We start from the raw sequence: 25,761 nt of genomic DNA on the forward strand, positions 1-25,761 counted from the left end.
GAGGTCTGCAACCCTGCTGGTCACACAGGATGTTTCCTTTGCTCTGCCTTTCTCTGTGGATGTCTTCCCTCAAGCTAAGCCTCTGTTTCTCTTACTTCGGCAGCTTTCCCGTAGGTCTCCAAAGTAACTAACACCAGAGGGAAAATCACACTTTTGGTTTTGAACAAGCTTGCATGTGGAGAGAGCTCCTTTCAAAAACACAGATGAAGGAGGCTACTGGAAAGCATTCTGGAAGTTAGGCCTTACACAACCATCTGTGCAAGACCTACAACAGGTAGAGTTCCTCCCCCCGCAAAGGAAGAGAAGGAAGTAGGATCGGGGGAAGGAGATAAGAGACGTGCCTTGAATTGCTGATCTTTGTGCAGAACACGCATAATGAATACGCGTTAAGCTACTCTTAACTTCTGCCCATTGTACCTGACACCACTGGACCCAGGAGCGTGCTGAAGGAATAAGGACAGTACTGGGGAGGGCAGTGACATCATGCAACTCCTCTCTCAGGGGAAGAATCGATCTCAATCTTTCTCTTTCTCAATCTCTCTCTCTCTCCCCTTCCCTCCTTCCTCCCTCCCCTCCTTCTACCTCCTTTCCTCTTTTGTGAAACCTCAGACAATAATCTTCNAGTACTGGGGAGGGCAGTGACATCATGCAACTCCTCTCTCAGGGGAAGAATCGATCTCAATCTTTCTCTTTCTCAATCTCTCTCTCTCTCCCCTTCCCTCCTTCCTCCCTCCCCTCCTTCTACCTCCTTTCCTCTTTTGTGAAACCTCAGACAATAATCTTCTTTTAATAGAGCAAAGGTATCAGTTATATTCTAGTAGACGCTGACATTTTACTACAGACACAGTCCCCATCTGACAGCCTGATTCCTCAATTGGGCTTAGCGGTATGGAGCCATCCGGTGCATGACTCATGCCTTTACCAGAGATGTCGAATCGGGAGAGACGTGTGCTTCATAGCAACCAGGACTCCGCCCTGATCCAGATACAAAACACTGTGCTCTTCTTCAAAGATCTGCAAGAGGAAAACACATCCACATGGACACACATCCACATCCATGCACGCCCAGAGTTCAGAGAATTAGTCTTCGTATGAGGAGATAAATCCCTCCCATGATAGAACAGGGTTTCCCAAAATCTTTGGAGAGACAGTTATAAACAATGCTTCCCAAGGTGGGCCACACGTACCATTAGAGTTATATAAAATGATTTTAGGTGCGCCAGAAAAGAAATCTGAAGAATTAATAGCTACGTATTCATGTTTATATTCCCATCTTTTTGGGTAAGTTCTGCTGATTGCCACTGATGACGATATCAGAATACTGGGTTACCATATATTATATAACATCTTTAGAAGGAAGAAACCTTAGAGATACTTTACTCCAACATTCTCATTTTGACAGATGAGGAAATTAAGGTTTAGAAAGATGTGACTTGCCTAAGGCCAGGCATAGAGTAACTCCTGGGGTTGGGACTTGCAGGATTACAGTGCCCTTTCCAGATGTAATTATTTCACAGTTTCCAAGTATTACAGAGGAAAGCTGTTCTTTTTCAATCATAGATTCTCTACCAAGCCATAAAGTAGTTCTGATCAAAATGGAATCAACTTTGGGGACATGTGTCATTTAGGTTTTTCTCCAAATGTGGAGAAATCAACTTGAAGTCCAGTGGAGACAGCCTGAAAACAATTTCTGTGTCCTCTCCATATGAAAGGCGTGCTGTTTTCTCATAATTGCATCGCTGGTATTGCCTTGTCTGTGGCTACATTGGAGACATAATTATTTCCCCCCGTTTACCTCCTATACATAAGAAGTATCCCAGGACTATAATGTAGAGAGTTGTCTGCTTGGTTTGGGTCCTGGAAGAAACAAAGTGGGATCCTGACTTGAACTATTCTCCAGAGGCAGCTTAATAGTCCATGTTCCTACATACATCCAAGATCAATAGCCCTAAGGTTTCTTAAGGAAATTTCTTTCCTGCCTTGCTCTTCTCAAGCCACGTGAATCACACGGAGGACCTACGAAGAGTCTGAAGGTAGGAAATGGTAACTGGACCATAACATGGCTATCTCTGTCTAAAATTTAAAGCAGAGTGCTCTCATTTCTGTGTGATTACCTGTGCATTAGATTTCAATTTATGGTGCTAGTTATTGTATGATAATTAAACGCCAGTAGGTTATTAAAATATATTTATTGAAGTGTAACAACCATGCATTAGGCACATATCTTGTTATGATTGCTAAACCCTCATTAAATGCCTGTTTGATAAGCTACGGGTATCTAATTTTCATTTAGAAGAAAGAGAGGAAGCATTTAAGCTAAACACGTTGGTTTAAAGTGATTCCATTTCTACCTTTCCCAACATATGCACACTGATAGTTATTACTCTGTCTTCGGCACATGAAATTTAAACATTTCAGGATACCACCTGGGTAATAGCTGTTTCTGTATCACTGCATTCCTCTGTACTCTGACTCCAAGGCAAGGGGAATTTATGGAGGCAACTAAGTATTGGGGTATGAACTACCCTCCGGGCTCCATGTTCCCTATATAACAACCTCTTTGGGATCCTGGTTTTCTTTCATGGAAAAAAAAATTCAGTTAGATCCAATTTGGCTTCATTGTCACTTATAAACTTTCTTACACAGAGGCTCTGGAAAAAGGGTCATTTTTATTGAATGACAAAAAGAAATCACATTGTATAAATATTTGCTAAACTCAAAGACTTACTTAAGACTCTCATAAAATAAAAAGGAAAATAAACACATTGACGAGCTTTAGGATTTACGTATAGCCGAACGATTTCCCAGGATTTAACCAAGCTGAACAATGTTTAAGTCATTTAAACTGCAGCAACTCGACCCAGGATGCCTTCTTACCTGCCTCCAGGTGTTCCCTGCATCTGAAGAGACAAACATGCTGATGTCGCTGTCTGATAATTCAGAACCTATATTACCTAGAGAGAGCATGCCACCATTAGTGAAAGGAGCTGTTTGCAAAAGCTAACAATGGGCTCTACTGGATATCTACACTGCCCAAGATGGACCAAGACTGTCAACACTGTATGGGAGCAGTGTTTTTCAGCATGGTCACTTCAGGGTCAATGGTTTAGGTGACTTGCAAAATATTGTTGCTTGCTCATTAAGTTCCCTGCACTGATATCTAGCTTCTTAAAATAAATACAATTTGCAACAGCAAGCCCACCAGGCAAGCTTCTTACCTGAAGCCACTATGATGCTGGGAGCTGTGTCTCGGCTGGCAATGATCCCTGATGTGTAGGGATTCTCAGAGACCTTAAGGTGAAGGTGTAGTGAGCAATAAGGCTGAGAAGAGGAGAAATGAGAGTCATAAAAGCATATAATCTAAATGGTCATTTAAAGTCCAGATTCAGAGCATCCATGCATTCACCCACCCATCCCCTCTAGCCATTCATTCATGCACTCTTCTTCTATTCCACAGATATCTGGTGTCCACTAAGTATAAGACAGGTGCCAAACTGGGGAAGGGGGGGGCATCTTCATTTTAGGTCTGATCTACTGCCTTGATTGCCATTTGGCCATTCAAAAATACTTCAGTACTCTATCTGTAAAGCACTAGGTGTAGCTTATGAAAGACTTATACTGACTAAAATTTGGTCTCTGCTGTTATGGGGTACTTAATTTAAGATTTTTCTATTGACTACCATAAACAGAGACTAGTGTAACAGCCAAAGATCAGTAAAGAGGAAACCTGAAGTCTAGAGGCTGGCATGACTATGTCCAACTTTGGATCAGGGAAGGCTTCAAGGAGAAAACGGAGCCTAAGGCAAAGATGAGGAAGGTGTGAACTGCAGGTGAGATGTTCAGGAAGACAATATTTCAGGCCTCAGTGATATCAATAACAAAGAAAAAAAGCAGAAGAGTTCAGCCAGAAAAGACAGAGGAGGAAAAATGGGATTAAAAGTCAGGAAAAAAGATCTGCTCAGGCTGGGAGGGATCTGAAGAAGTCAGCGAGCACCATTTGGTCACTGTCCACTGGAGACCTTAGTCTCAGTTGTCCAGAAGAAGCTGGATGACACGTGAAACTCTCCTAACATCTACCAGGCAATCAACACAGTACCCATGTCAGGGTAGGATCAGAATCAGTATTATTCAATATAAAAGTCATGCTTGTAGACAAAATGCACTAGTAATAACAATTCAAATGAAAATTTAAGGGACTTGTTATCGGTGTGTAAAAATCTTGATCAAATTCTCTGATTAAGATACCAACAGTTTTCAAATACAGGATAATAAATCTTATACGAATTTCATTTAAAACAGTTCTGGTACTGGGTTGTCAGAAACTACAAGTTTGTGTCTGAACCCACATCTCTTTTCATCTCTCAAAAAGATTATTTTCTAATCTTATCAACTTGAGTTTTTGGAATCACCAATGTATCTGTTATTACTTTCATTCTGCTCTGTAAATCTCAGCCAGCAAATATTCAGAAAGCTACAGAGATACAATGATTAAATTTATATGGGATAGAGTAAATGATAAACTAAAAATGAAGCTCAGGAATGAAACTGGCCAAAATACTGGTGAGGTGAAACAGTCGATCCCAACATGGCCTTTTCTCACTGCCAAGGCAGAGTAAACTCTCAAGGGATAATGATCATTGTAAATGATGGGTGTTGCCTGCAAATTGCATAGAAGGCTTTCAAAAAAAGGAATTTTTACTTTACAACGTTTCATAAGAGTAAGGAAGCCTACCCCTATAAAAAGAGTCAGTCGGACCCAAATGCTTGGCATCCCTTTACCCGAGAGGAAGACGAGAACGGGTACGGTTGTATGCTGCGGAGGTTCCCCGGGCAGGGCTGTGCTGCACGCAGACACGCTCCGAGACAGGATACAGCAGAGACGGCAAACCATGCCTCCATGAGAGTTGTCCTGACAGCTGCAGCCTATCGGGATCTCTCTTTCTCTGATTTACAACAGTTTATTTGACCATGTGCAATCTCATATTATCTATTTGAGGTATGTACGGTTTTACAGAGATAAACTCTGCAAATAGAGAGAAAACATCAGGTACTGCACTTTGAGTCTTCTGTGGAACCTGGCATAGAATCTAAAAAAGACAGTCAATAAATGCTTGGAGTATCAAGCAATGCTTTATGTGAGGACCTAGAAGACCTTTGTTGACTATTTTACTCAGAATAATGCCAGAAGTACGTTGGGCTAATATATAAACCACATCATCAGATTAATGTTGAGTATCTCCATGGCATTTGAAGAAATCAAGAACTCCTAGGGGATTAGCCTAGGTCACATGGGCTTCCTGGAGGGCCTTTTGTGTTGCACAACAGAGCAGAACATCTGTGGCTAAGGGAGCACCCAGTCTGCAATCTTGAGCCAGATGTTTGCCACGTTCTTCATCACCCAACAGTCTAGAAGACTGTGAAGCTCAGTTGCCATCTGACCTGATCAAGGATTATTTGACATAGGGTACTTGGTGTTACAAAGGAAAGGGGGCATTTCAATCAGCCATCTCGGCACTGTTCTGTTGCTAGGGCTTTCAGAGGTTAGAAATAAATTAATTTGAGAAGAAAAAAACACCAGTTCAGGCCGTAGCAGCAACATTAGAAGTGTTATTTTTGGTGCACTTTTTTCTCCACTCTCACATTTGCAGTGCTGGATTGCCCCCAACTGGTATGAGGAGAATATTCCGTGGCTTTTTTCCCCCCTCCTTCCATTTTTTTCAAGAAAGTTATATAGTCTACATCAATGTTCAAAGAAAAATAATGGTAAGTGGCTCATCTTTACATCTTTAAGTTAAACTTTTGTACCTGACCAGTTTTGAACATCTATCAAAGTCAAGTCACCAAAAATTAATAGAGAGGTTTATTATAATGGCTATCAATCCACCGCCAATTCCTGCAAGGACACAGGACAAGGCTCTCTAATTGTTATGCACATTTTTTCCCAGGCGGGGTGCACTTTGTCTACCTCTCCTTTCCTGCCTTCTCTCCAGCCTTCTTGCCCTCTTTTCTCCCATTACCAACCACGTCATAAATATCTGAGTATCCTTCCAGAGTAATCTCCATTTCAGTAGAGCCAAAGTACAGTTTGTCCCAAAGGCATCTATTCCCCTTATCTTTTCACATGAAGAAAATACAGAACTTTACACTGAAACCACCAAGACCTAGCAGCTGACTTACAGAGAATGGAGAGAGCAGCATACATGTTTGCAAACTGCCCCTTGTGTCTTCACACACGGTCACAGGGCATGGCATATCATCAACTGGTCAGTCCTAGCAGCAACTAGATCTCTCGGCTTTAATCTTTTCAAGATCAGGTCTAGAGTTGGAGGATCTGAGGCAAATTAAGGACTCTATGCCAAGAAAAAATACACAAAGGCAAATGCACACAGAGTTCTGTGTTCAATTTCAGGGAGTTCACAGACTCCTCTAGGTCCCAATACTTTCTTTTGCCTTCTTCTTTTTTTCTTATTTTAACCAGTGAAATCCTTTGGTCATTGCTAGTGCTCAATAAATGTCTGTTGGATTTAATTGATCCATTAACTAGCTACTGTCACCCTAGCACTGTGGATGGCCAACGGAGAATTACTAAATGGTAAGAGACTTGCCCCCTGCCAACATGAATTAAATCAACTTAAAAAAAACTGTTAAGATTACTTGAGAATAATCAGCTTCTCAGTCCACTTCCTTTTTTCCCCAACCTCTGTACTAACAGCCTTTAGGTCTTGTCTTCACGGTACCCTTATCCCTAGGGCTCCTAATCTGAGTATTACACTGAAAAGCCAAACTGGACCTTTTATAAACAATAAGGCAGCAGCTAAAGTCTTAAATGGTACCCTCCAAATCCACTCCTGGCATACACATCTGCGCTGCTTATGGTCCTGAATTGGAACTAGAAATCCTAGAAACCCATTAGATTTTTAGGAAAGAGTCAATGGCAAAGAAGAGAGAGGGCTCTGTGCCAAGAGGCTGGGTCTGGGGTATTCAGCTCCACTCCAATCCAACATAACGTGCGGAGTCACAGCCTGTGCAAAGGAGTGGAAAGCATCGTCGAGAATCTCCTGGGGTAGCTGGCTGCTTAGCTCCGACAGAGAACTGTCAAGTGAATCCATAAGGAAGTCACGGCTTCTCTCCACAAAACACTATGCTTTCCCTAAGGACCCAAAGAATTTGTCACAGGCTCAGCTCACATCTCACCTCTTGGGAGCCCAATCCCGAGGCTTTGGAGGCAGGTGGACCACGACCTGTAATACCCCATCTAACTGTACAATGCACTCTTCAGAGAAAAGAAATCCTAGCTGAGCCCTCTGGGCAATCAGTCTAAAAGTCCTAAAAATATAGCCCCAAATTACTCTGGATGTCTTATTTCTATAGAATGCATTTTACCAGGACATTCCGTTTGGGGCTGTAATTCTGAAGCTGTTTCACATTTGTAACAGCCCTGCTGGAAAATCTCCTTTCTAATCACTAGCCTATGCTTTCGGTGACAGTCACTTTCCAAGTACTCACAATCTAAAAGCACTTTTTATCTCCTCTCTGCCACCAGCTCCCAAGCCTAAAGAAGGTTTTTAAACGGTCCAGGTCTCCTGTAGCTCAAAGATTTTCTTTCCTATTCTGTGCCTTTGGCAGATTTTTATAAGTGATTTTGGTCCCTGCCCCCACTCCCTTTGCCATTTCCTTTCCTCAGTCTGTTTTCTAAAACTCAGATTGAAACTACATCAAACAGGGTTAATGAGGGAGGCAGGCCAAAGGACTCCTGGGTGTCATACGTCCAGAGCCCATTAATTCATCTATGCTGGGTCTTAATGAGCCTACTGCTGTTGTTAACTGTAGGGTCAACCTGAGCCTCTGAGCTTCAGAGTTGGATATTATGACAGATCCCTCAGTGTCGTGGTCAGTGGCAAGAGGAAGTGTCCACTCAAGTTCAAATATGAAACTCCAACACCACCTGTCAGTGGAGCATCGACTTCAGACAAACAACACCCGTAACAACAACACATGCTGAACCCCTGCCACGTGGTTGATTCTTGAGCTGGTCCTCTGCCGTGGCTGGAGACACAGCCACAGTTCCTATACTCATGTAGCTCACATTTTAGCAGGGGAGGTAAAAAAGACAGCTAACAAACACACGTGCTGATTTCAGAGAACGAGAACAGTCATGGATAAAAAGAGTTGGGCCGAGTACCACCTTAGAGAAAGCTTAAGAAAACCTCTGAGATTAAGGTAATCAGGCAAGAATCTGAAAGCTAAGAAAAGGCCAGACAGGGAAATGGCATTTTAAAGGAAATAATGGTGAATACAATGCCTAAGACATAAAGGACCACAGTGAGCTAAAGATATGGAAAGAGGTGCTGTCCTCTCACAGGATAGCCTACATAAGGAAGGAGGGAGAGAGAGGGTGGGCAGCAGGCAGGAGAAGCAGACAGGAGCTGGACTCTATGAGACCTCACAGGCCATGGTAAAGTACTGGAATTTTATTCTACCTGAGAGTTAGAAAGTCATTAGAAACTTTAAGTAAAGGTTTTTAAAGCTCAAGTTGATTTCATTTACATAAAATCTGAGAAAAGAGAAATCTAATCTATAGCAAAGGAAAGCAGATTTGTGGCTGTCTAGCCCCAGGGGAGTGGAAACTGACTGCAAAGGGCACAAAGGAATTTTTGAGGGTGATGAAAATGTTCTATTTTGACTGTGGTAGTGGTCACATAGGTATCTACATATGTCAAGATTTGTCAAACTATACTCTTAAAACAGGTACTTTTTTTTATGAATGTTTTACCTCAGTAAAGTTGGATTACAAAAGGAAAGTTCTCTTCGGTTGCTGTGTGGAGAAGAGATTGCCAGGTAGAGACAGGAGGGCCAGTTGGGAGCCTGTCAATGTAGGGCAAGTGAGAAATGATGGTGGCTTGGCTTAAGACAGTCCCAGTGGAGATGGGTAAGCAAGCTGATACTGCATTTATATTCTGGAGGCATGGCAGTAAGACTTCCTAAGCGCCTGGGTGGCTCAGTTGGTTAAGCGTCTGCCTTCAGCTCAGGTCATGATCTCAGGGTCCTGGGATCCAGCCCCAAGTCAAGGTTCCATGCTCAGCAGGGAGTCTGCTTCTCCTTCTCCCTCTTTCCCTCCCCCCGCTCATGCGCGCTCTGTCTCAAAAAAATAAATAAAATCTTAAAAAAAAATAAAAAGACTTCCTAAAACTGGGCTGGAGATGGAGCAGGAAGCACTTCACTAAGTGCTTTGTGTCGGAGGCATTTCTCACCACCCATTTACGATGCCGGAGCGCTCACAGGCAAGTGTCTTTAGGTGCTACAGTTAATTCTCCCTCATGGGCACTGAATCTCCAAAGTGCGTGGTGGGAAGGAGGACCACACTGAGGTACGGCTGCACCCCATGCTTCTCCAGCCAAATACCATGATGCCCCAACTCAGAAGAGCGAAACTAGGAAGGTGGCTCTGTTTTTTAAGATGCACTGGGTGTTATACACAAACAATGAATCACGGAACACTACATCAAAAGCTAACGATGTCCTGTATGGTGACTAACATAACACAGTAATAACAATAAAAAGGAATCATCAAAAAAACAAAAACAAAAATAAAATGCTACCGAAGGGGGAGCATGAGTGGCTCAGATGGTTAAGAATCTGTCTTTGACTCAGGTCATGATCTCCGGGTCCTGGGATTGAGCCCCACATCCAGCTCCCAGCTCATGCAGGGAGTCTGCTCTTCTCCCTCTCCCCCTGCTTCTCTCCCTGCTCATGCTCTCTCTCTCTATTTCTCTGTCTCAAATGAATAAATACAAAATAAAAAAAAATAAAATAAAGTGCTACTGAATAGTGCCTTGTACAGAGTAGGTATTCAATAAATAACTGTTACATTTCCTTACTCCGTCATTGGCTTTGTGCACTTAGGATAACAACTGGCTTTTCTCCCCTTGTGAGCTGCCAGTAATAAGGATGGAAGCTGAGTGGGAGGCTGGATTTTAGATGGCTTCCCTGATGCACAGTGACAGTTGTGATATCCTTTGCAACAAAGAAGGTCAAGCCATGGCTGGCTGCTGGCATCTTCTCGAGTAGGAGGGTGACCCGCCTACAGCTGTATGAGATGAACCTGCAAAGGGGCTGTTCAGACTTTATGGGACAAAGGAAGCTGAGTGTGGATAATATCAAAGTCAGAATTGTATGAAGACTGTGAACACTGATGTGTGTGTGTGTGTGTGCACGCGCACACAACCAAACCATTCATACTAAAACAAAGTCTCCCCTGTTTACATACTGATCCCTCCTTTTTTATAAATTGCTTCACAGAAATTAGCACTTAAGTGTACTTTTTTTTTTTTTGCAATTAACCCCCCCCCCACATTCATTTAGTATCTATTCATGTGTCAAGCACGGGGCAGAACCAGAGTGATGAGGGGTGAGATGTGACCCTATAATCTCTTATTTATTAATATAGTCTCTTTCAAGTAGACTGTAAATTCCTCGAAGGCAAGACTCAGCTCTGATCCCCCTCCTGGACACCTTCATATAATCAAATATATAAATAAATTCATGCCGATCTATCTACTCAGTGTCCAAACGTTAGAAAACTCAAATAAAGCCATGCTTCAAAGGAGGGGTCACTAAACCTTTTTTTTTTTTTAAGGGCCAGATAATAAATACTGTAGGCTTTATAGACCATAGTCCCTGCTGTGACTACTCAGTTCTGCCATGTAGAGCAAAGGCAGCCACAGTCAGTATACAACTAAACAGGACTGTGTTCCAGTAAAACTTTATTTAGAAAAACAAGTGGTGGGCCATATTGGCCCCACAGGCCATACAGTTTACCAACCCCAGCTTTATGGAATGAAACATAAATGAATGGAACACATTATAAAGAGTAAAAATAAGGATTTGAATCAGTGATTCTTACCCTTGTTTGAGGCATAAACTCCTCTAAAAATATGACTAAACACCTTTGCTGGAAAACATATCTACAAAATTCTTCTTTCATCAGTTCTACAGCTGAATTTATGCGTTCATGGGAAAGTACGGGTGTATATCACCACCATACATGGAAACTATCACATTCTCCCTGGAACTACAATTTGAGGTCCTCAACAGACTTGGTCGCAGCTCAAAATCCTTGACGTGAGCAAGGAGCCCACTCATGCCCTCTTACCTCCTGGCCCAGCACAAAAGGCAGCACGGTGACTCTTTTCCACACACGCTGCCTTCATGCCCAGCCCTGTCCCCTTTCGTTCACCAGGTGAACAAGGAGCCCTGGAACCATGTTCCTCTGCTTGTTTAATAGCTGCTTCCAGCCCTCCACTGTGTGGAACATTCTTCTCCAATGTGAAAACTCACCAGTAAGCAGTGCACAGGGTCGCCCCTTAGATCCGTGTCCGGCGCCTGCAGCAAACGCCAGTCTCGGCCCTTGTTATACGTGATGAAAGTCTTCACTTGGTTGTCAATCTTCTTGTTAGCCAAGAACATTCCCTTTATCCCTGCTACCTGGGAAAAATTGACATGGCTGAAAAATACATCAATTTGAGATAGATTTGTTTACTTAAAAAAAAAAAAAGACTGTCAAATGTAGCTATAAGCACTTTCCTTGGAGAAAATTGAGGGTGAGGATGGGGGAATGGGGTAATGCTTAAGTATAATGACTCCCTGGGCTGTGGGACAGAAAAGCAATACATCTATGTCCCTTACAGTATGGTGGCTGTATTCTAAGTTTGACGGAAGCTTCTTATTTCCTCTAAGGTAGGTTGGTGGGGGATTGCAGTCGCCTAGAGTTACAACCTGGTGCTTTCAGTTCTGCTGCTCAGTAAATGATACATACATAGGGCTACTTTAATTTTATGTTACACATAGCACCCATGGCCTTAAATACTTGATCTCATTTAATCTGTGTAACAATCCTCTTTACTAAGTATCACTTTTTTTTTTCACATATGAGGAAACTGAGGCTCATCCAGATAAAGTGACTTCTCCAAGGCCATGCCACCTAAGTTCACACAAAGAGTTAAGTGGCAGACCTGGAATTTTAACCCAGAACTGCCGGTTTCACAGACCATGCTCTTAACAACTATCTAAGTCATTGAGCTATCTACAGCCTCTGGCAATTGCAAAAGGTCAGTTTAAAGCTCATGAGCCAATTGCTATTGTCTTTTCCCCCTTTTTTTTCCTGTAAAAAGATGGCTCTATTAAGCAGCTGAAATATACTGAACAAAAGAGAACAGCTTTTAAACATAAAGAAGCAGTGGTTTCCCTAAGCTGTGAAATCACTCCCTCCTCCATTCCTATAACACCTTGTTCCCACTGTAAACAGTCCTTATTAATTACTTGGCTCTGACAATATGATTGCCTTCTGCCTTCCATACTTGAGGAAAGAGGTCAAAAGGGGAAGTTGATAAAGCCGTGTGATAACAAATCGTGAATTGTGTACCATATTTTTCAAGTGTCTTTGAGTGTAATAAATGCATTCATAGCCATTTTACCCTACTTGGAATTATGACAACCCAGGAAGGCTGAGGGCCAGTGAAGGAAGGGTCTGCGAGCAGCAGCGCAGGCCATCCCATTTAATGTTCACAGTAACCATGAGACAGAGTTACCAGCAGCCACATTTTGAAGATAAGGAAACAGAAACTTAGACTGAGTGGCTTTGTGGAGCACAGATAGGGAGGGAGTAAGTGGACAAGCTAACAACCATATTTGAACCCACTTATCCCAGGCTTTTTACAGAAGAATACGAAAATTTTTAAGCAGAAGAATGAAAAAATAGCATGAGTCCGTGCCATTCACCCAGCACTATGCCCAGGGCTTTATATACAAAACCTCCGATATTCACTATAAACCAGCCTCACAGCTACGGCCCAGATTCTATGGACGAAGAAACTGATGCGTAGACAAAATTTAATTGCTCACGATAATAGAGAGTTGGGGTTCGCATTAAAATCTATCTGAGTTCCAATGGTCTTTTAACAAATACAGCTCTGAATTTCTCAACTCAAAGAGGGAGGGTTTCGATCAACAGAATATGTACATTTTACCTTGGCTTTTGACACCGTCAAACCCCATTAGTTTGTACCTGCTGATGTGGCATATGGGATAACTGAGAGTTGGGCCAACTTCGTATTCCGTTGGAATGACAAGTTTGTTAAGCAAATAAATGGTATAAACGAGTAGCTGGGAGGAATACTTTTAACTACTTAGGAAAACAAGCCTCATTTTGGGCAATCGAGAGCAAGCAGACAGTTTCTTATGCATTGTTGATCCTCAACAAATGTGGAAGACATAAATTCCAGGAGCACTGTACCTCCCAATGATGGTACGTTAATTACGAATAGTATTTAGTTATTCACTATACCAGCTCCATAAGGACAGCTCACCAGGGAACCCCATATTGGTTTTGCATATGTTCCAGAGGCTGTTACATATTTAAATATGACTAAACTGCCGGTTCTTTAAAAATGAAATTTCATGAATCAGAATTTTCACAAGTCATGCTCATTTTCTCTCCACAGTGTATTCGTCCATGAGAAACATTGCTGCCTTAACCATTTGAGACTCCAGGTTACAGTAAATACAGAAAGGATGAAATTATTACCTATTCCAGTAGTTTCATTGCCCATTTTCCTTCCTGCCCTCTCCCTCGTTTGGCAAGAGTGTCAGAGCATGGTTATATGCGTGTAGGAGCTGGTTCATTTGATTTGCAGAAGCAGTGACTTTATTGGCCCCCAACTGCTTGGCATTATCAAATGCCACTTGAGAGGAGAGCTGCGCTTTGTAATTCATCTTTGGCAGCTTGGCCTTCGGGTTTATCTTGGGGAATAAAAATTTGCCAAAGTAAAGGCAATGGGTGACAATGGGGGACAGAGCTGGAGTGGGTCTGCTTACTTTCTCTTGTGGCCAAGGCACTTTGTGAAAATCCCATTTGTGGTGTCTTTGTATTTTTCCTGCTTCTTTGGTCCGCCCTGCAGAGATGGTCACCCTGGCTCTTCAGTTTCTTGGGCCATCCATTGCTCCTTTTGCTCTGAGCCTGAGAAGCCCATCTTTCTGGGTGTCTCGATGCCCCTCTAGGCATGAGGCACTTTCCTCAAGGGCTCTTTTGGGAGGTCTCATCTTATAAGATATTCCTTGGAACCTCTCGCCTCTTACTTTGGATATCACTTTAGAAATCAAGGGAGCAGTATCAGTGCCCAAAATATGGAATGTGTGTGTACATGTATGTGCCTATGTATGTATAAGGTCTGGGGTTCTATTCAGGATGGGGGGATAGGTTTATGTTGCCAGACAACCACAGTATTCATCGTATGTGCAGACTTGAGTGGAATGGGGTGGGGCAGGCGGATGGCACAGGATGGGAAAAAAGTAATATTCCCAACAGAGACATGCCTTCACGTGAACACGGTTTCTGAGGAAGATATTCCTATGGGAATGACACATCTCATGTCAGGGAGTCTGTCTTCCTTTGGGGAAAGACCTGTTACCTTTTCGAATTCTGCTCAAAAATGCTGAGCGTTTTGAGAAGCCACTTATCTTTCTTTGCCTCTCACAGGGGAAGTGTGATACCAGAAGTCTCAAAGGTAATTAGTTATTATTTCTTCTTCTCTAATCTCGTATAAGCCAAAACGCCATTTTGATTAGACTTTACATATGAAGTGTTGCAGCTGAAACCTCAGGCCACCAGAAAGCACACCCGCACACTTACGGTGCCCCCGGGTGACAGCTTCAGAGTGCTGCCCTCCCTTACTCTGCTTCCCGGCTTCATACAGGCCATCTCCCTCTCCCTTGGGTAAAGTGCTGACTTGTCTCTACCCACCCACTTCCTCTAGTTCTCACATGCATCTCTAGAGGGTCTTCTATTCCAGTCTCTCACCTGCCCCATGGGGAGGCTAAGCTGGGAAGACCCCTAAACAAGAGTTTCTGCTTGTTTCTGACTCTTCTGCTAATTGGAGATGATCCCTCCCACCTTCTTGGTCTCAGACTTCAATTATAAATCCAAGGTTTCAAAATGTGAAGAGAATAAAAATTATGAAACAAAAGCGTGGCAAGAAAGAGTGTATTCGTGACTCAAATTTCTTTCGGCTTTGAACATAGGATAATTTTCTTTTTTTAATTTTTAAAAAATTATTTAAATTTATTTTTAAAATTTTTTTTATTATGTTAGTCACCATACAGTACATCATCAGTTTTTGATGTAGTGTTCCATGATTCATTGTTTGCATATAACACCCAGTGTTCATTGCGATACCTGTGCCCTCCTTAATACCCATCACTGGGCTAACCCATCCCCCCACCTCCCCTCCCCTCCCCTCCCCTTCTGAAACCCTCAGTTTGTTTCCTGGAGTCCATAGTCTCTCATGGTTCGTCTCCTCTGCTGATTTACCCTCCTTCAGTTTCCCCTTCCTTCTCCTGATGTCCTCCATGCTATTCCTTATGTTCCACATGTAAGTGAATCACCAAGGAAATGAAAGAAAAACAAAGCTGGGGTCTTCACGTTGCCTGATTTCAAACTATATTACAAAGTTGTGAATATAGGATATTTTTCTGTTCTAAAGAGAGGATCGCAGCCAGGAGAAACATGTATTCAGAGGGAGAAAGGCCAGGGGTGACTTTGCCCCACTCCCCTCCAAAATGTCCAAGTGTTCTTTTCTTCCCTACTGACTTAATCAGGCAGCACTCCTCTCCTAAGGGGAGAGTAGCCTTAAATATAATTAGATGGTGACATTCCATGCCCTGTAAGAAATATGCCCTGGAAGGGAGAGTGTTTTTCTTCTCTACCCCCTATGCTAGATTGTAAGAGGCACCTTTCCCCCAAGAAATCAAGGTGTAAGTACATCATCACAACAGTTTAGCTTTCTCTTTTAAAGATAGGGCACTCGTCATGTGCAGAAGACATGATATGTGTAAACGAACATGCATTGCCCATTGGTTAGGTCTTCCATGATGCCTACCGTGCTCACTCACGTATGCGTGCATCTGTGCATTCCGAATTTGCCAGCCAGGTGGCTTCACTCCCAACACAACCCTTTCCACTTGGCTGGGGTGAACAGTCATTGTCCATTAACCAAAGTGCTCTTCATCATCATTAATTAATATTCCCTTCCCAGAGGAGGGAGGATATTGTCCAAAGCTGTCAGACCCCCTCTCATCATCCACATCAGACGAAATCGCTAGGAATCACACGTCTCAGACACACTCATCATGTTTCCTTTGCTCTGGCCACCATCAGGCATGCTGTCTTCTGTCACCCACCCTACGTGATGCCACTGGAGTATTTGTGCTATTCGGGAATGACAGAATTTAGGATGCTTGTTTCTAGGCTTCTCTTACGGAAACACATCCACCAGACAAAACTGGGAGGTACAATGATAGCACTGCCTGAATTTACCTATATCTGCAGACTCAGGACTTGGGTCAGAAGGTGGTGAATAGGTCCAGAGCTACGGATTCTGTTTATATTGGCGTTTTCCCAAGACTGTTTTCTTGTCTGATTTCTTCTAAGTAAAGTCTAATACTATTTATCCTACCCTTCCATGACCTTCAGTCTAAGGGCTATTACTGGACCAAAATCAAATACAAGCCCAAATCTTTTGAGAGACACGAATAATTTGTTAAGAGTTTGCATACTCGAGGATTCATTTACTAATTCTGCCACTTAACAAGCTTTGTAATCTTGCAAAAATGATAGCATTTTCTGCCTCCGTTTACTTATGTTTAAAGTGGAGGTAATTATAGTCCCAGCATCACAAAGTTAAAATGTGGATTGAATGAGATAATTATGGAAGGTTCTTTACACAGTGCCTGGCACATACTGGCAACCAAAATATTATCTGTTGTTATTATGATCTTTCATCAACAAAAATCACTATCCAGCATTTTTGCTCTGTGGCTGGCTTTCCTGCCTAACATTCCTTGACTCTTTTGAATATGGTTCATGTTCAGTGGGCAACTGACACTGAAGGAAAATTCTGGTATTTCAACAATTAAACCATGTAAGATGGTCACCCAACACTTTGTCCCCAACATTTCCCTATGTCTTCATTTGCATACATGTACCTCCAGTGCAGAGAGAGCCACATTTGTTGTAAGTTTCCAACATGTGTATGTGAACAAAATGACTGAATTTAATGAGAAATTTGCTTCCTTTGCATTTCCCACAAAGACTCAGCAACAATACATATCCTTGATACACAGGCTCATACCGTTATACATTACACAGTTTGCCTCTGCTAAAACAGCTTAAAGAACACACAGGAATGACAGGTCATTGGCATGCAGAAGGATACAAGCAAAGAACTCACGCCATCCTCCTCAGTCACCCCCAAATGTGAGCAAACGTGCACTCTATATATTCTATCTTTGTCACCCCTACCTCATATGTTGCTCATCTATGCTCCTTATTAATTCATTTATGGATTTTCTTACTTTTCATTTATCTCTAAGCACTCGTCATTCATCGCAATTCTACTGGGAAATTCATGCTGGATGGCTTTCAGCTTCCTGCTAGCCAGAACAATCAGATTTAAGGAACATTTGTGCCAGGTTCCATGTCAGCCAATATTCTTTCTATCTAGGTAATCAGCAGATACGGCACCGCCGTTCTGATCACATCAATTTCAATTCAAGTTGCTGCGAACTGTCAGGCTAATAAAACCAAAGACTCTTCTTCCCGGGCCCTGGGATGCAGAACATCTTTACATAATGCAGTCACACCACTGCTCACAGTGATGATAATAAGAGCCAGCAGTTTCCCTACGGACAGTCAACTGCAAGAGAGACACAAAAGGGAAACACAGGGATTAGCTAAGAAATGATTTGCCATGTTCGGAAGTCACCCTGTTTCCTCTTCTCATTCCATACCTGTTAGCAATGTCTGAATTCAGAAAACCATTCATGAAAACAGGTGTAAATGACAGAACACTGAAAAGTCATTCCTGTCCAAATCTGTCATCTTTTCCATCATCAAGGGACCACTTCGAATGGTATCTCTTTTGGCAGAAAACAAAATTTATCCCAGAAAAAACTCTTCCACAATGACTTGAAAAGAGGGGAAGTTAATCAGAAAGGGAAAAATGCAACCTGAAAATGAGCAAATGTTTTTGGGAGAACAAGGGCAGAGTCAAGGCCAGGGAAGCAACCGGGTGATTTCTGGGGCAGCAGCTTTGACTTCTTATCGGAATCCTGAAGCAAGATATTTCCATCGTAAGTGCTGGAGTCAGGCATGAAAATGCATGGCATTTCAACAAAATACACTTACAATTTAAATGTTTGCAAGACATTTACAAACGAAGAAAGAAATGTGGCAATTTACACTTGTTTATAAGAAGACTGCTAGTTGGTGTTAAGCAACATCCTATGGCCATGCTAAGTGCAATATGGGAAGAAACAAAGATCCAAAAGTGTGGAAGGATGTTGGTATTTAAACAACGTGGGCAGACTTTAAGACTGTAAGAATAGAACATTGTATTGGGGCTTAATCTCATTGTAATATAATATTAATTATGCTATCTACAATTGGTTGAGCATTGATGCATTTTTGGTACTGTTCATAGTACATATGGTAAGATTAACTTAAGTAATCCTCAGAAGTTCTATCAAGTAGGTACCATGTATAGCTCCATATTTTAAACAAGGAAACTGAGGCTTGGAACTTCTTGGCTTTGTCTCTAGAACACATATACATGGTGTAGCTAGGATTTAAATCCAGGCAGCCTGACTCCAAAATTTATACTTTAAATCACAATTTTATCCAACATGAATTTGAAACTAAATCACCAGAATATATAAATGTTTTCCAGGATACATGTTCAATTTGAGGCTGAGATATATGATACTACTATATTTATCTGGAACATAGGCAAGAAAAGAGTGGAAAAACCTTGTGAATGTGTAAAAAAGTCTGCAGTGCATTTTTCTAAATATATACACACAGACTATGTCTCATGCTAGTTTGGGCTCTGAATGGGGCATGTAAGTTTGTTAACAGACTTTATACATACAGAGAAGTTTAGATACTAGAAGAAAATCTACGAGAGTGTCTAAAGGAAAACGGGGATAGAGAGCATTAAAAGGAATTACAATGATAGGTTTAAATTTGTTAAGTGAAATTGGTTCCTTTCTTTGATATACTGGATATAATTCCCTTGCTTCTCATTATATAAACAGCCTCCTGACTCTATGAACTTACACTGAACCAAAAGATAGCATTGTTATGACCGTACATATTTGAATCGGTTTCAGATTTTTTTTTCAGATAGGATACAGGCAAATGAGTGCACTTCCCAAATTCTGAATACATTTTGCAATGGCTCGTTATAACCCATTATAAATCATTCACGGTGCAAGATAAGACTGACAAATGGCTAAAATCCATCCCCAAATAGCAGCTTGCTTTCTACCTAGCTGTGCTTTAAATGGCATTCAAGTGTTGGTATTTGTTATGCAAGCTAAGCAATCTAACATACATTATTTTATTTTGTACACTGGTCATTTTGAGAAATAAAGAACCATAGTTGTTTCAGGGAAATATGGTAAAATCTGTTTTTTGTCTCTGCCTCCCTCCTTCCAGTGTAGGAGAGAAAGTTTATCACTTTTGTCTCACTCACTGGGCCTCTGAGGAGATGACAATTAACCAGTGGAAGTTATCAGGTTAGAAAGGTATTCAGGTCCAATCGGAGTATCTTCTAGTGCAATGCAAACATGTCCCCCTCGTTCATTCTTCAGAAAGAAAAGGAGGATGCCCTTTTGCTCAAACTCTGACACCCTGTTTGCCCTTCAAGATTATTTTTAAATTTCGCACTAGAATCACTCTTGTTCAAACTTTTCAATTGTTTGACTGCTTCCCCAGACACTCTCTTCAGGTCCCCTGAGACTTCAAGGACTGTGGACTTCATCAAGAGATGATTCCTCCCAGAGGTGTTGTGTGGAATGCAAATTAACCAATAAAAATGTTCTACAAATCCTCCCCTCTCCCAAATGAAATGAGGCCACATAAGGAACTAGGAATTAAAATGACGGAGGCAGCAGCCAATGGTGGGCCCTTACCTGCCAGCCCAGGCACTGCGGTGGCTCAGGACTACACATGCCTTGTCACATACCTCATAGAGGTCGATCATGATGTTGCCCTCAGGACCTCTGCTGCTCTGAACATTCTCCAAGGCCAGCGTGAAATAGACTCCACGGGTGTCTGAGATATAGAGGTTGTAGGTGTCATTTTGATTCCATTCTTGAACCGCTGCAAACACTTGATTCTCATCTGTGCTGATGACGTGCATGTCCTGAAGAAAGACACAGAGAAGTGAATAGGATGAAGAGGTTCATACGTTAATATGGCATGTGTCCAAAGAGAGCGGAATCTCACGAAGAACACCGGAATAGGCTCTTAGGCACTGTCATGGAAGATAAAAAATTTCCTTTTGTATATTTGTGAAATAATAATTAATTAGGTAAATGTTAATCATATCCTTTGTCATTTGTGGGGTGAGGCAGTAAGGTCATGAGAAAATAGGGCAGAGAGATGCTTGGCAGCTCACTTATAATTTAATTACCTCATTAGATAATTGAAGAATACTTTCTCAAATATGTATAACTTTGGAGAATAAGTCATCCTAATATACTTGCCAGGCACAAACACGGTACGTGTTCAGAAGGCTTATGTGGGGCAAATATGAGCAAAAGTTGGAAGATAGAGAGAACACAGACAAGCCCTGCTTCTCTCAGCGTGGTCCCTGGTCACCAGCATGGGCATCACTTGTGAGCTTGTCAAATATACAGACTCCCAGGCCTCACTTATTGAATCAAAAGTCTGAATTTAAATAAAACCTGAATGATTCATCGTATGTACATTAAAGTTTGAGAAACACTCTCCAAGGCCCAGCAACTCCCAGAAGCCCTTGAGGAAAACGTTCGCCTGAGAACCCCAACACACTCATCTTCACAATGAGTGTTCAAGGACTTAGTGGTTTATTTAAACCTTTACTCTGAGAAGTTCGGCAGGAAACCTTAAGTGAGAGAGGAAAAATGTGTCCTGCTTTCAGACTCTGGTATTCCTAGAATATAAAAACAAGGCAAATGCAATGTGGAGGCAGTGAGCCAATGTCCCTGGGGTGGGAATTCCAAATCCCTTCTTCCCTATTCAGAACTCCAGAGAAGTGGATGTACAGGGGGAGGCTGACACAGACCAAGGCTTACTGTCTTCTGTGCATAAGCTCTTGGCAGCTGTCTACTGCCTTTACTCAAGGGGGTGGACACTGGTGTAGCTTACAAAAACCAAAAATCAATACAAAACAACAGAATTACAAATAAGCACAAAGACTGAAGAACAATATGGAAAGATTCTTGGCCTTTGTGTAGCTTAGTACTCAAATCTTCCCAGACGGATCATCTTCCATCCTCGAAAAGCTTCAGGAAAGCTTCCAATCTTCTTTGGCAAAAATTTTAGTGCTAGAAAGTTCTACCTAACTTTTAACCTAAATTTCTCCTTGTAATATATGCCCATGTTCTCTCTGCCGAACCATCAGCAATTCAGCTTGGACCCTCCTCTAAACATATAGGAACAAGTCTCTCCCTCCTTTACCATGATCACAGTGAACTTCGATGATCCCAGAAGGAAGAAGTCTTCGTCCACAGTTTCATATTCCTTACGCCTACTTGGGTCTCACATGCCATACCCTAGAGTTTGGTAATGTTTTTATATAAAGAATACAGAGTGGGAGGTCAAAAATTAACCCTTCCCATTAATTCAGTGTGGATCAATAATGCAAACTTATGTTTGGTATGGAAGTTGGCCATTGCTTTATCAGTCAAATGTCTACTTCCATTCCTTCTGATAATTGTAGCTGATGTTCTTTGAAAAACACCCTTATTACTCTCAGACAAATTTCCTTCCTGTACTTAGTCTTTGCTACTTTCTTCTACCCTCAACACCAGAAAAGAGCTTGTTGGTTTAGCATTCAGAATAGTCAATGTTGCTGACCACAGTGGTTGGATCAGTGATGGGTATGCAACACAAAGTCAATAAGACACAATTCTACAATGACACTGGTATTATCAGAAGTTTAAAAAAAAAATGTCTAGATCTGATAGAGACATATCTTGGAGGGGAGGCAGGGGATGAAGCCAATCCTGAAGCAAATAGGTTCAAAACGAAGAGAAATAAGCCACATTTTACGAATGTCTTTGAGTCTTTGACTGTGGACAGCTAAGCAGCCTGCCCCACCTGTAAGCCTTTCAGAGAGAACGCTAGAATAAAATGGTTAAAAGAATGGACTTTGAAGTCAAACTCCTTGAGTTCAGATCCTCCCTCTATAACTTAGCTGTGTGAACTCAACTCTGGGCCTGAGAATTTCTACCTGCAAACAGAGATATTAGTATGCCCTCCATGGAGCTGTGAGGACTAACTCAGTTACTAAGTGGTAAGCACCTAGAATAGTGCCGGCACATAGCACTGGTTCCTTCCATGCTAGTTATTTTCAGTTACAGAAGTCCTCAAATCCCCTTTGTGGATGGAAGCAAACTTGATTTGGCCTTTCTGTTCACTGCAAATATTGGGGGGCTAAATAGTATACTTAATAAAAAGTGGTTCATGCAAGTGTTTTGCTTCTTTCTAATGGAGGAGATTAGCTATGTAAATTAGCCCAAGGGCCATTCAACCACTGAGGGCCAAACTTTCTGTGGCTCCCCACTTCCTAAAGGACAAAGCCCCAAAATCCTTATTCTGCCATTTGGAATCCTTACATAACTCCTCCCAATTCACACTCCCTTGTCAGCTGGATGCAGTATCTTGCCTGAATTCAGGCTAAAATACTGAAGCACAGATCTGACCCCCACGTAACTACTGCCCACCTCTGTGCCTTTGGAGTGAATTTGTGCACTGGTGAACCTCTGAAGTCCAGGTCATCACAGATACTTTGTTAATAAATGCTAGGGACTAGACACATCAACTATATTATCCCAACGCATGCACATTTTTATTTTGTAGAGTCGGAACTAAAACACAGTGCGCTTCCAGGTCACCTACAGAACTAGTGGAGTAACAATAACAGATTCAAATGGCCATCTCTAGATAAGGGCCAGATCAGATCTCTCTCTGTCTCTCCATATAATCCAATTACATCGAAGAGACTTAAAAAAATGTTGGTCTCAGGTATCTTAATTGAAAGATCTGACATATTTAAATGTCATCTTTCTTTTCTCTTCTTGCCTACATTCTCCTCTATCAGGAAAATATGCTCTTTCTACATAAAGTGGCACTTTCTGTTCAATACTTTTACTGAGACACAAAATTTTAGAACAAGAAGTGACCTTTGAGATCTTCTAATAGAGTGGTTCCCAAAATCTGTTCCATAGGACACCAGCATTGATGGTTGGGTGCCATATAGATGCCATATAGATGATGGTTTAATTGATCCCTTTCTAAAATGTTTTTATTAATGCTGAATTATATAGTTTTCATGCTCATAGGATATCCTAGAACTTTCGACACCAGAGACCCACCGTTACTCTCAAGGCAAGGGACATAGAATGGAGTTCATTTTTTTCTTAAGCTTATTTGATCACAGAACAAAATTTTTGAGAGGCACCTCCAAGGACATTTTATTCAGAGTAACATTTATTTCATTTTAAAATTGTAAAAACAAAACAAGACAAAAGAGCAAACAAACAAAACACAGAGAAAGAGAAATTGGCAAGCCAGTCCAAGGCTTCAAAGCAGGTTAGTTGCAGATGCAGGTCTGGAATCCGGGCCTCCTGCTGCCAACCTCTGCACCACCCACGCCCCCATTCCCATCAATCTCCCACCACACAGACAACTAGATCCATACTGATAATAATATTACCTTGCTTTTATAGAGTATCTGTCCTCCAAAATGCTCAAAGCACTTTCATATGTATTGCCTCATTCATCTCCCTTGAGTAGCTCAGAATGAGCTCCAAGTAAGTTAAGGGAAGGAAACCGTCACCATGTCTCCCAGTCTGGGGGGGCCTCGTGCTTTTAATAGCAGCAGCAGCGTTAAAGTCTCCCCATTCCCCTCTCCGGTCAGTATTACCATTATATTATTATTATTATTATTATTTTTAACACAGCTCAGGGTAACCATGGTCTTTCAAGAGCTGATACAATGGCAATGGGTGATTACAGAAAATTTGAACATGAAAGTGCTGGTTTGTCTCGTTTCCTTTGGTGGGCATGTAGCTTTGTTCGTTTCCAACCAAGGCAGCCCTGGCTTTGATAGAAGGCCATGAAATACAGGCGCCTTTCTGGCACATCACTCCACCCAAGCTGGGGCTATTCTTTGAAGGTGTAATGGGATTGTAATGAGGCGTCTCATTGCCTTAAATAATAAACACCTGCTTGGACCACATAATACATTCATTTGCAGTGCTGGCTCCTATTTTTCCAGGGATAAGAGAAATTAATCATCACGTTCTACCCTCACACTTCGGATAAGGCTAGTAATGGAGGATGCTCCTCTGGGATAGCAAAGGGAGGGGACACACAGCTGATTCAGGTTCAAAGTATAACTTTTCCTTCCAGACTGGCTGGGTGTCACTGGGGGCAAGTGTCAAAAGTGGTCTGTGTGACGGCTATGAACAAGCAACGCAAAGTATGTGCTTCCTAACACTCCACCAATAGATCCAAAGATGGTTCTGTGGTTTTCAACGACCATTGCTGGGGCACCTTAGGTCCACAGGACTTTTACTTTTGATGGTCCTCCAGTATATCAAAATTTGTGGGGGATCTGCTATCTTATAATAGTAAGTTATTAATTTATTTCAAGAGAAGAAAAGTATAATATGAAGAATGTCAGTTTGGGAGCTCAGAGACTTGAGCGCCAGCCTCACTTCGGCTGCAAACAGCATTTGGTCTGGCTGGGATTTATCCCACACAAAGAGCATGTTCCCAGGAGAGAACACTAGAGGAGTGACTCACATCTGCAGCTTCCTGATTTGGTCTCAATTCCCACATGCCTCTTGAGCGAGAGTGTCTCCCTGCATTGACTTTCTTATTTTTAAAGGTGTAAATCTTGCAAGCCAAACTATTGCATTTGCTGATCAAAGAAATAGCAATTTATTTCAGCACTTAAGGGGGAAAAAAACCCTAAAATGGCTCTGTTGGACTTACTGAGGAGGCATGATCATATCCCTCATGGATCTTCCTAAAAGATTATCCAGGGTAATTTTAACAACACCCAGATTTAACTTTATGTATGGACTTTACCCAATTCTCATCTAAGGCACAACTCCAAAGGTGTAAGTGCTTGTCTTTTTGGTAAATACTTTAAGCTGAATCAAGAGCAGGGAGTGTTTAAATGCATACAGTCACAGACATACAGTTCTGGGCAACTACCACTGTCATTAATCTCTTACCAGCTGGAAATAATAACTACTAACATGGATATCATTTTTTGGAATTAACGGTGAAATTTAATGTGTGCTATTATCTGGAACGGGCCGATGTCTCAGCTCACCTTACTACTGCTAGGCTTAGGGGCAGAGTGATGGCCAAGAAAGAGAATTCTGCCTGGAGAGGCCAGAGGAACTGGCTACCATTGGCTCTCCTGGAAGAGGAGACCTGTGATGTCCTTGTGCTATATCTATCACATGATTTCCTGGCAGCTGGCTGGTGTCCATCCAGGACAGCGTACTACAGAGTCAAGGATAAAAACACCAAGATAAGGAGTCACGAACACTCAAAAAAAGTTCCCTTGTCCTTTGTCCAGCCCAAAGGTTTCAAAGATGAGCTACAACCACATTTAAACCTATAGTGTCCCCCTCCTACAGC

The 25,761-nt window shown here is 41.9% G+C and overlaps 1 protein-coding gene across 1 annotated transcript in view; it reads right to left on the reverse strand.

The window, feature by feature from the left end:
• Positions 1–25,761, reverse strand: part of SORCS1 (sortilin related VPS10 domain containing receptor 1) — a 518,641-nt gene that overhangs the window by 91,313 nt on the left and 401,567 nt on the right. Inside the window, 5 exon segments of the mRNA XM_034663251.1 lie at positions 923–1,014; positions 2,878–2,954; positions 3,219–3,321; positions 11,337–11,483; positions 20,078–20,257. Coding sequence (XP_034519142.1) covers positions 923–1,014; positions 2,878–2,954; positions 3,219–3,321; positions 11,337–11,483; positions 20,078–20,257 — 599 coding nt within the window.

The sequence above is a fragment of the Ailuropoda melanoleuca genome, chromosome 6, assembly GCF_002007445.2.
Source record: "Ailuropoda melanoleuca isolate Jingjing chromosome 6, ASM200744v2, whole genome shotgun sequence".
Classification (NCBI taxonomy): domain Eukaryota; kingdom Metazoa; phylum Chordata; class Mammalia; order Carnivora; family Ursidae; genus Ailuropoda; species Ailuropoda melanoleuca.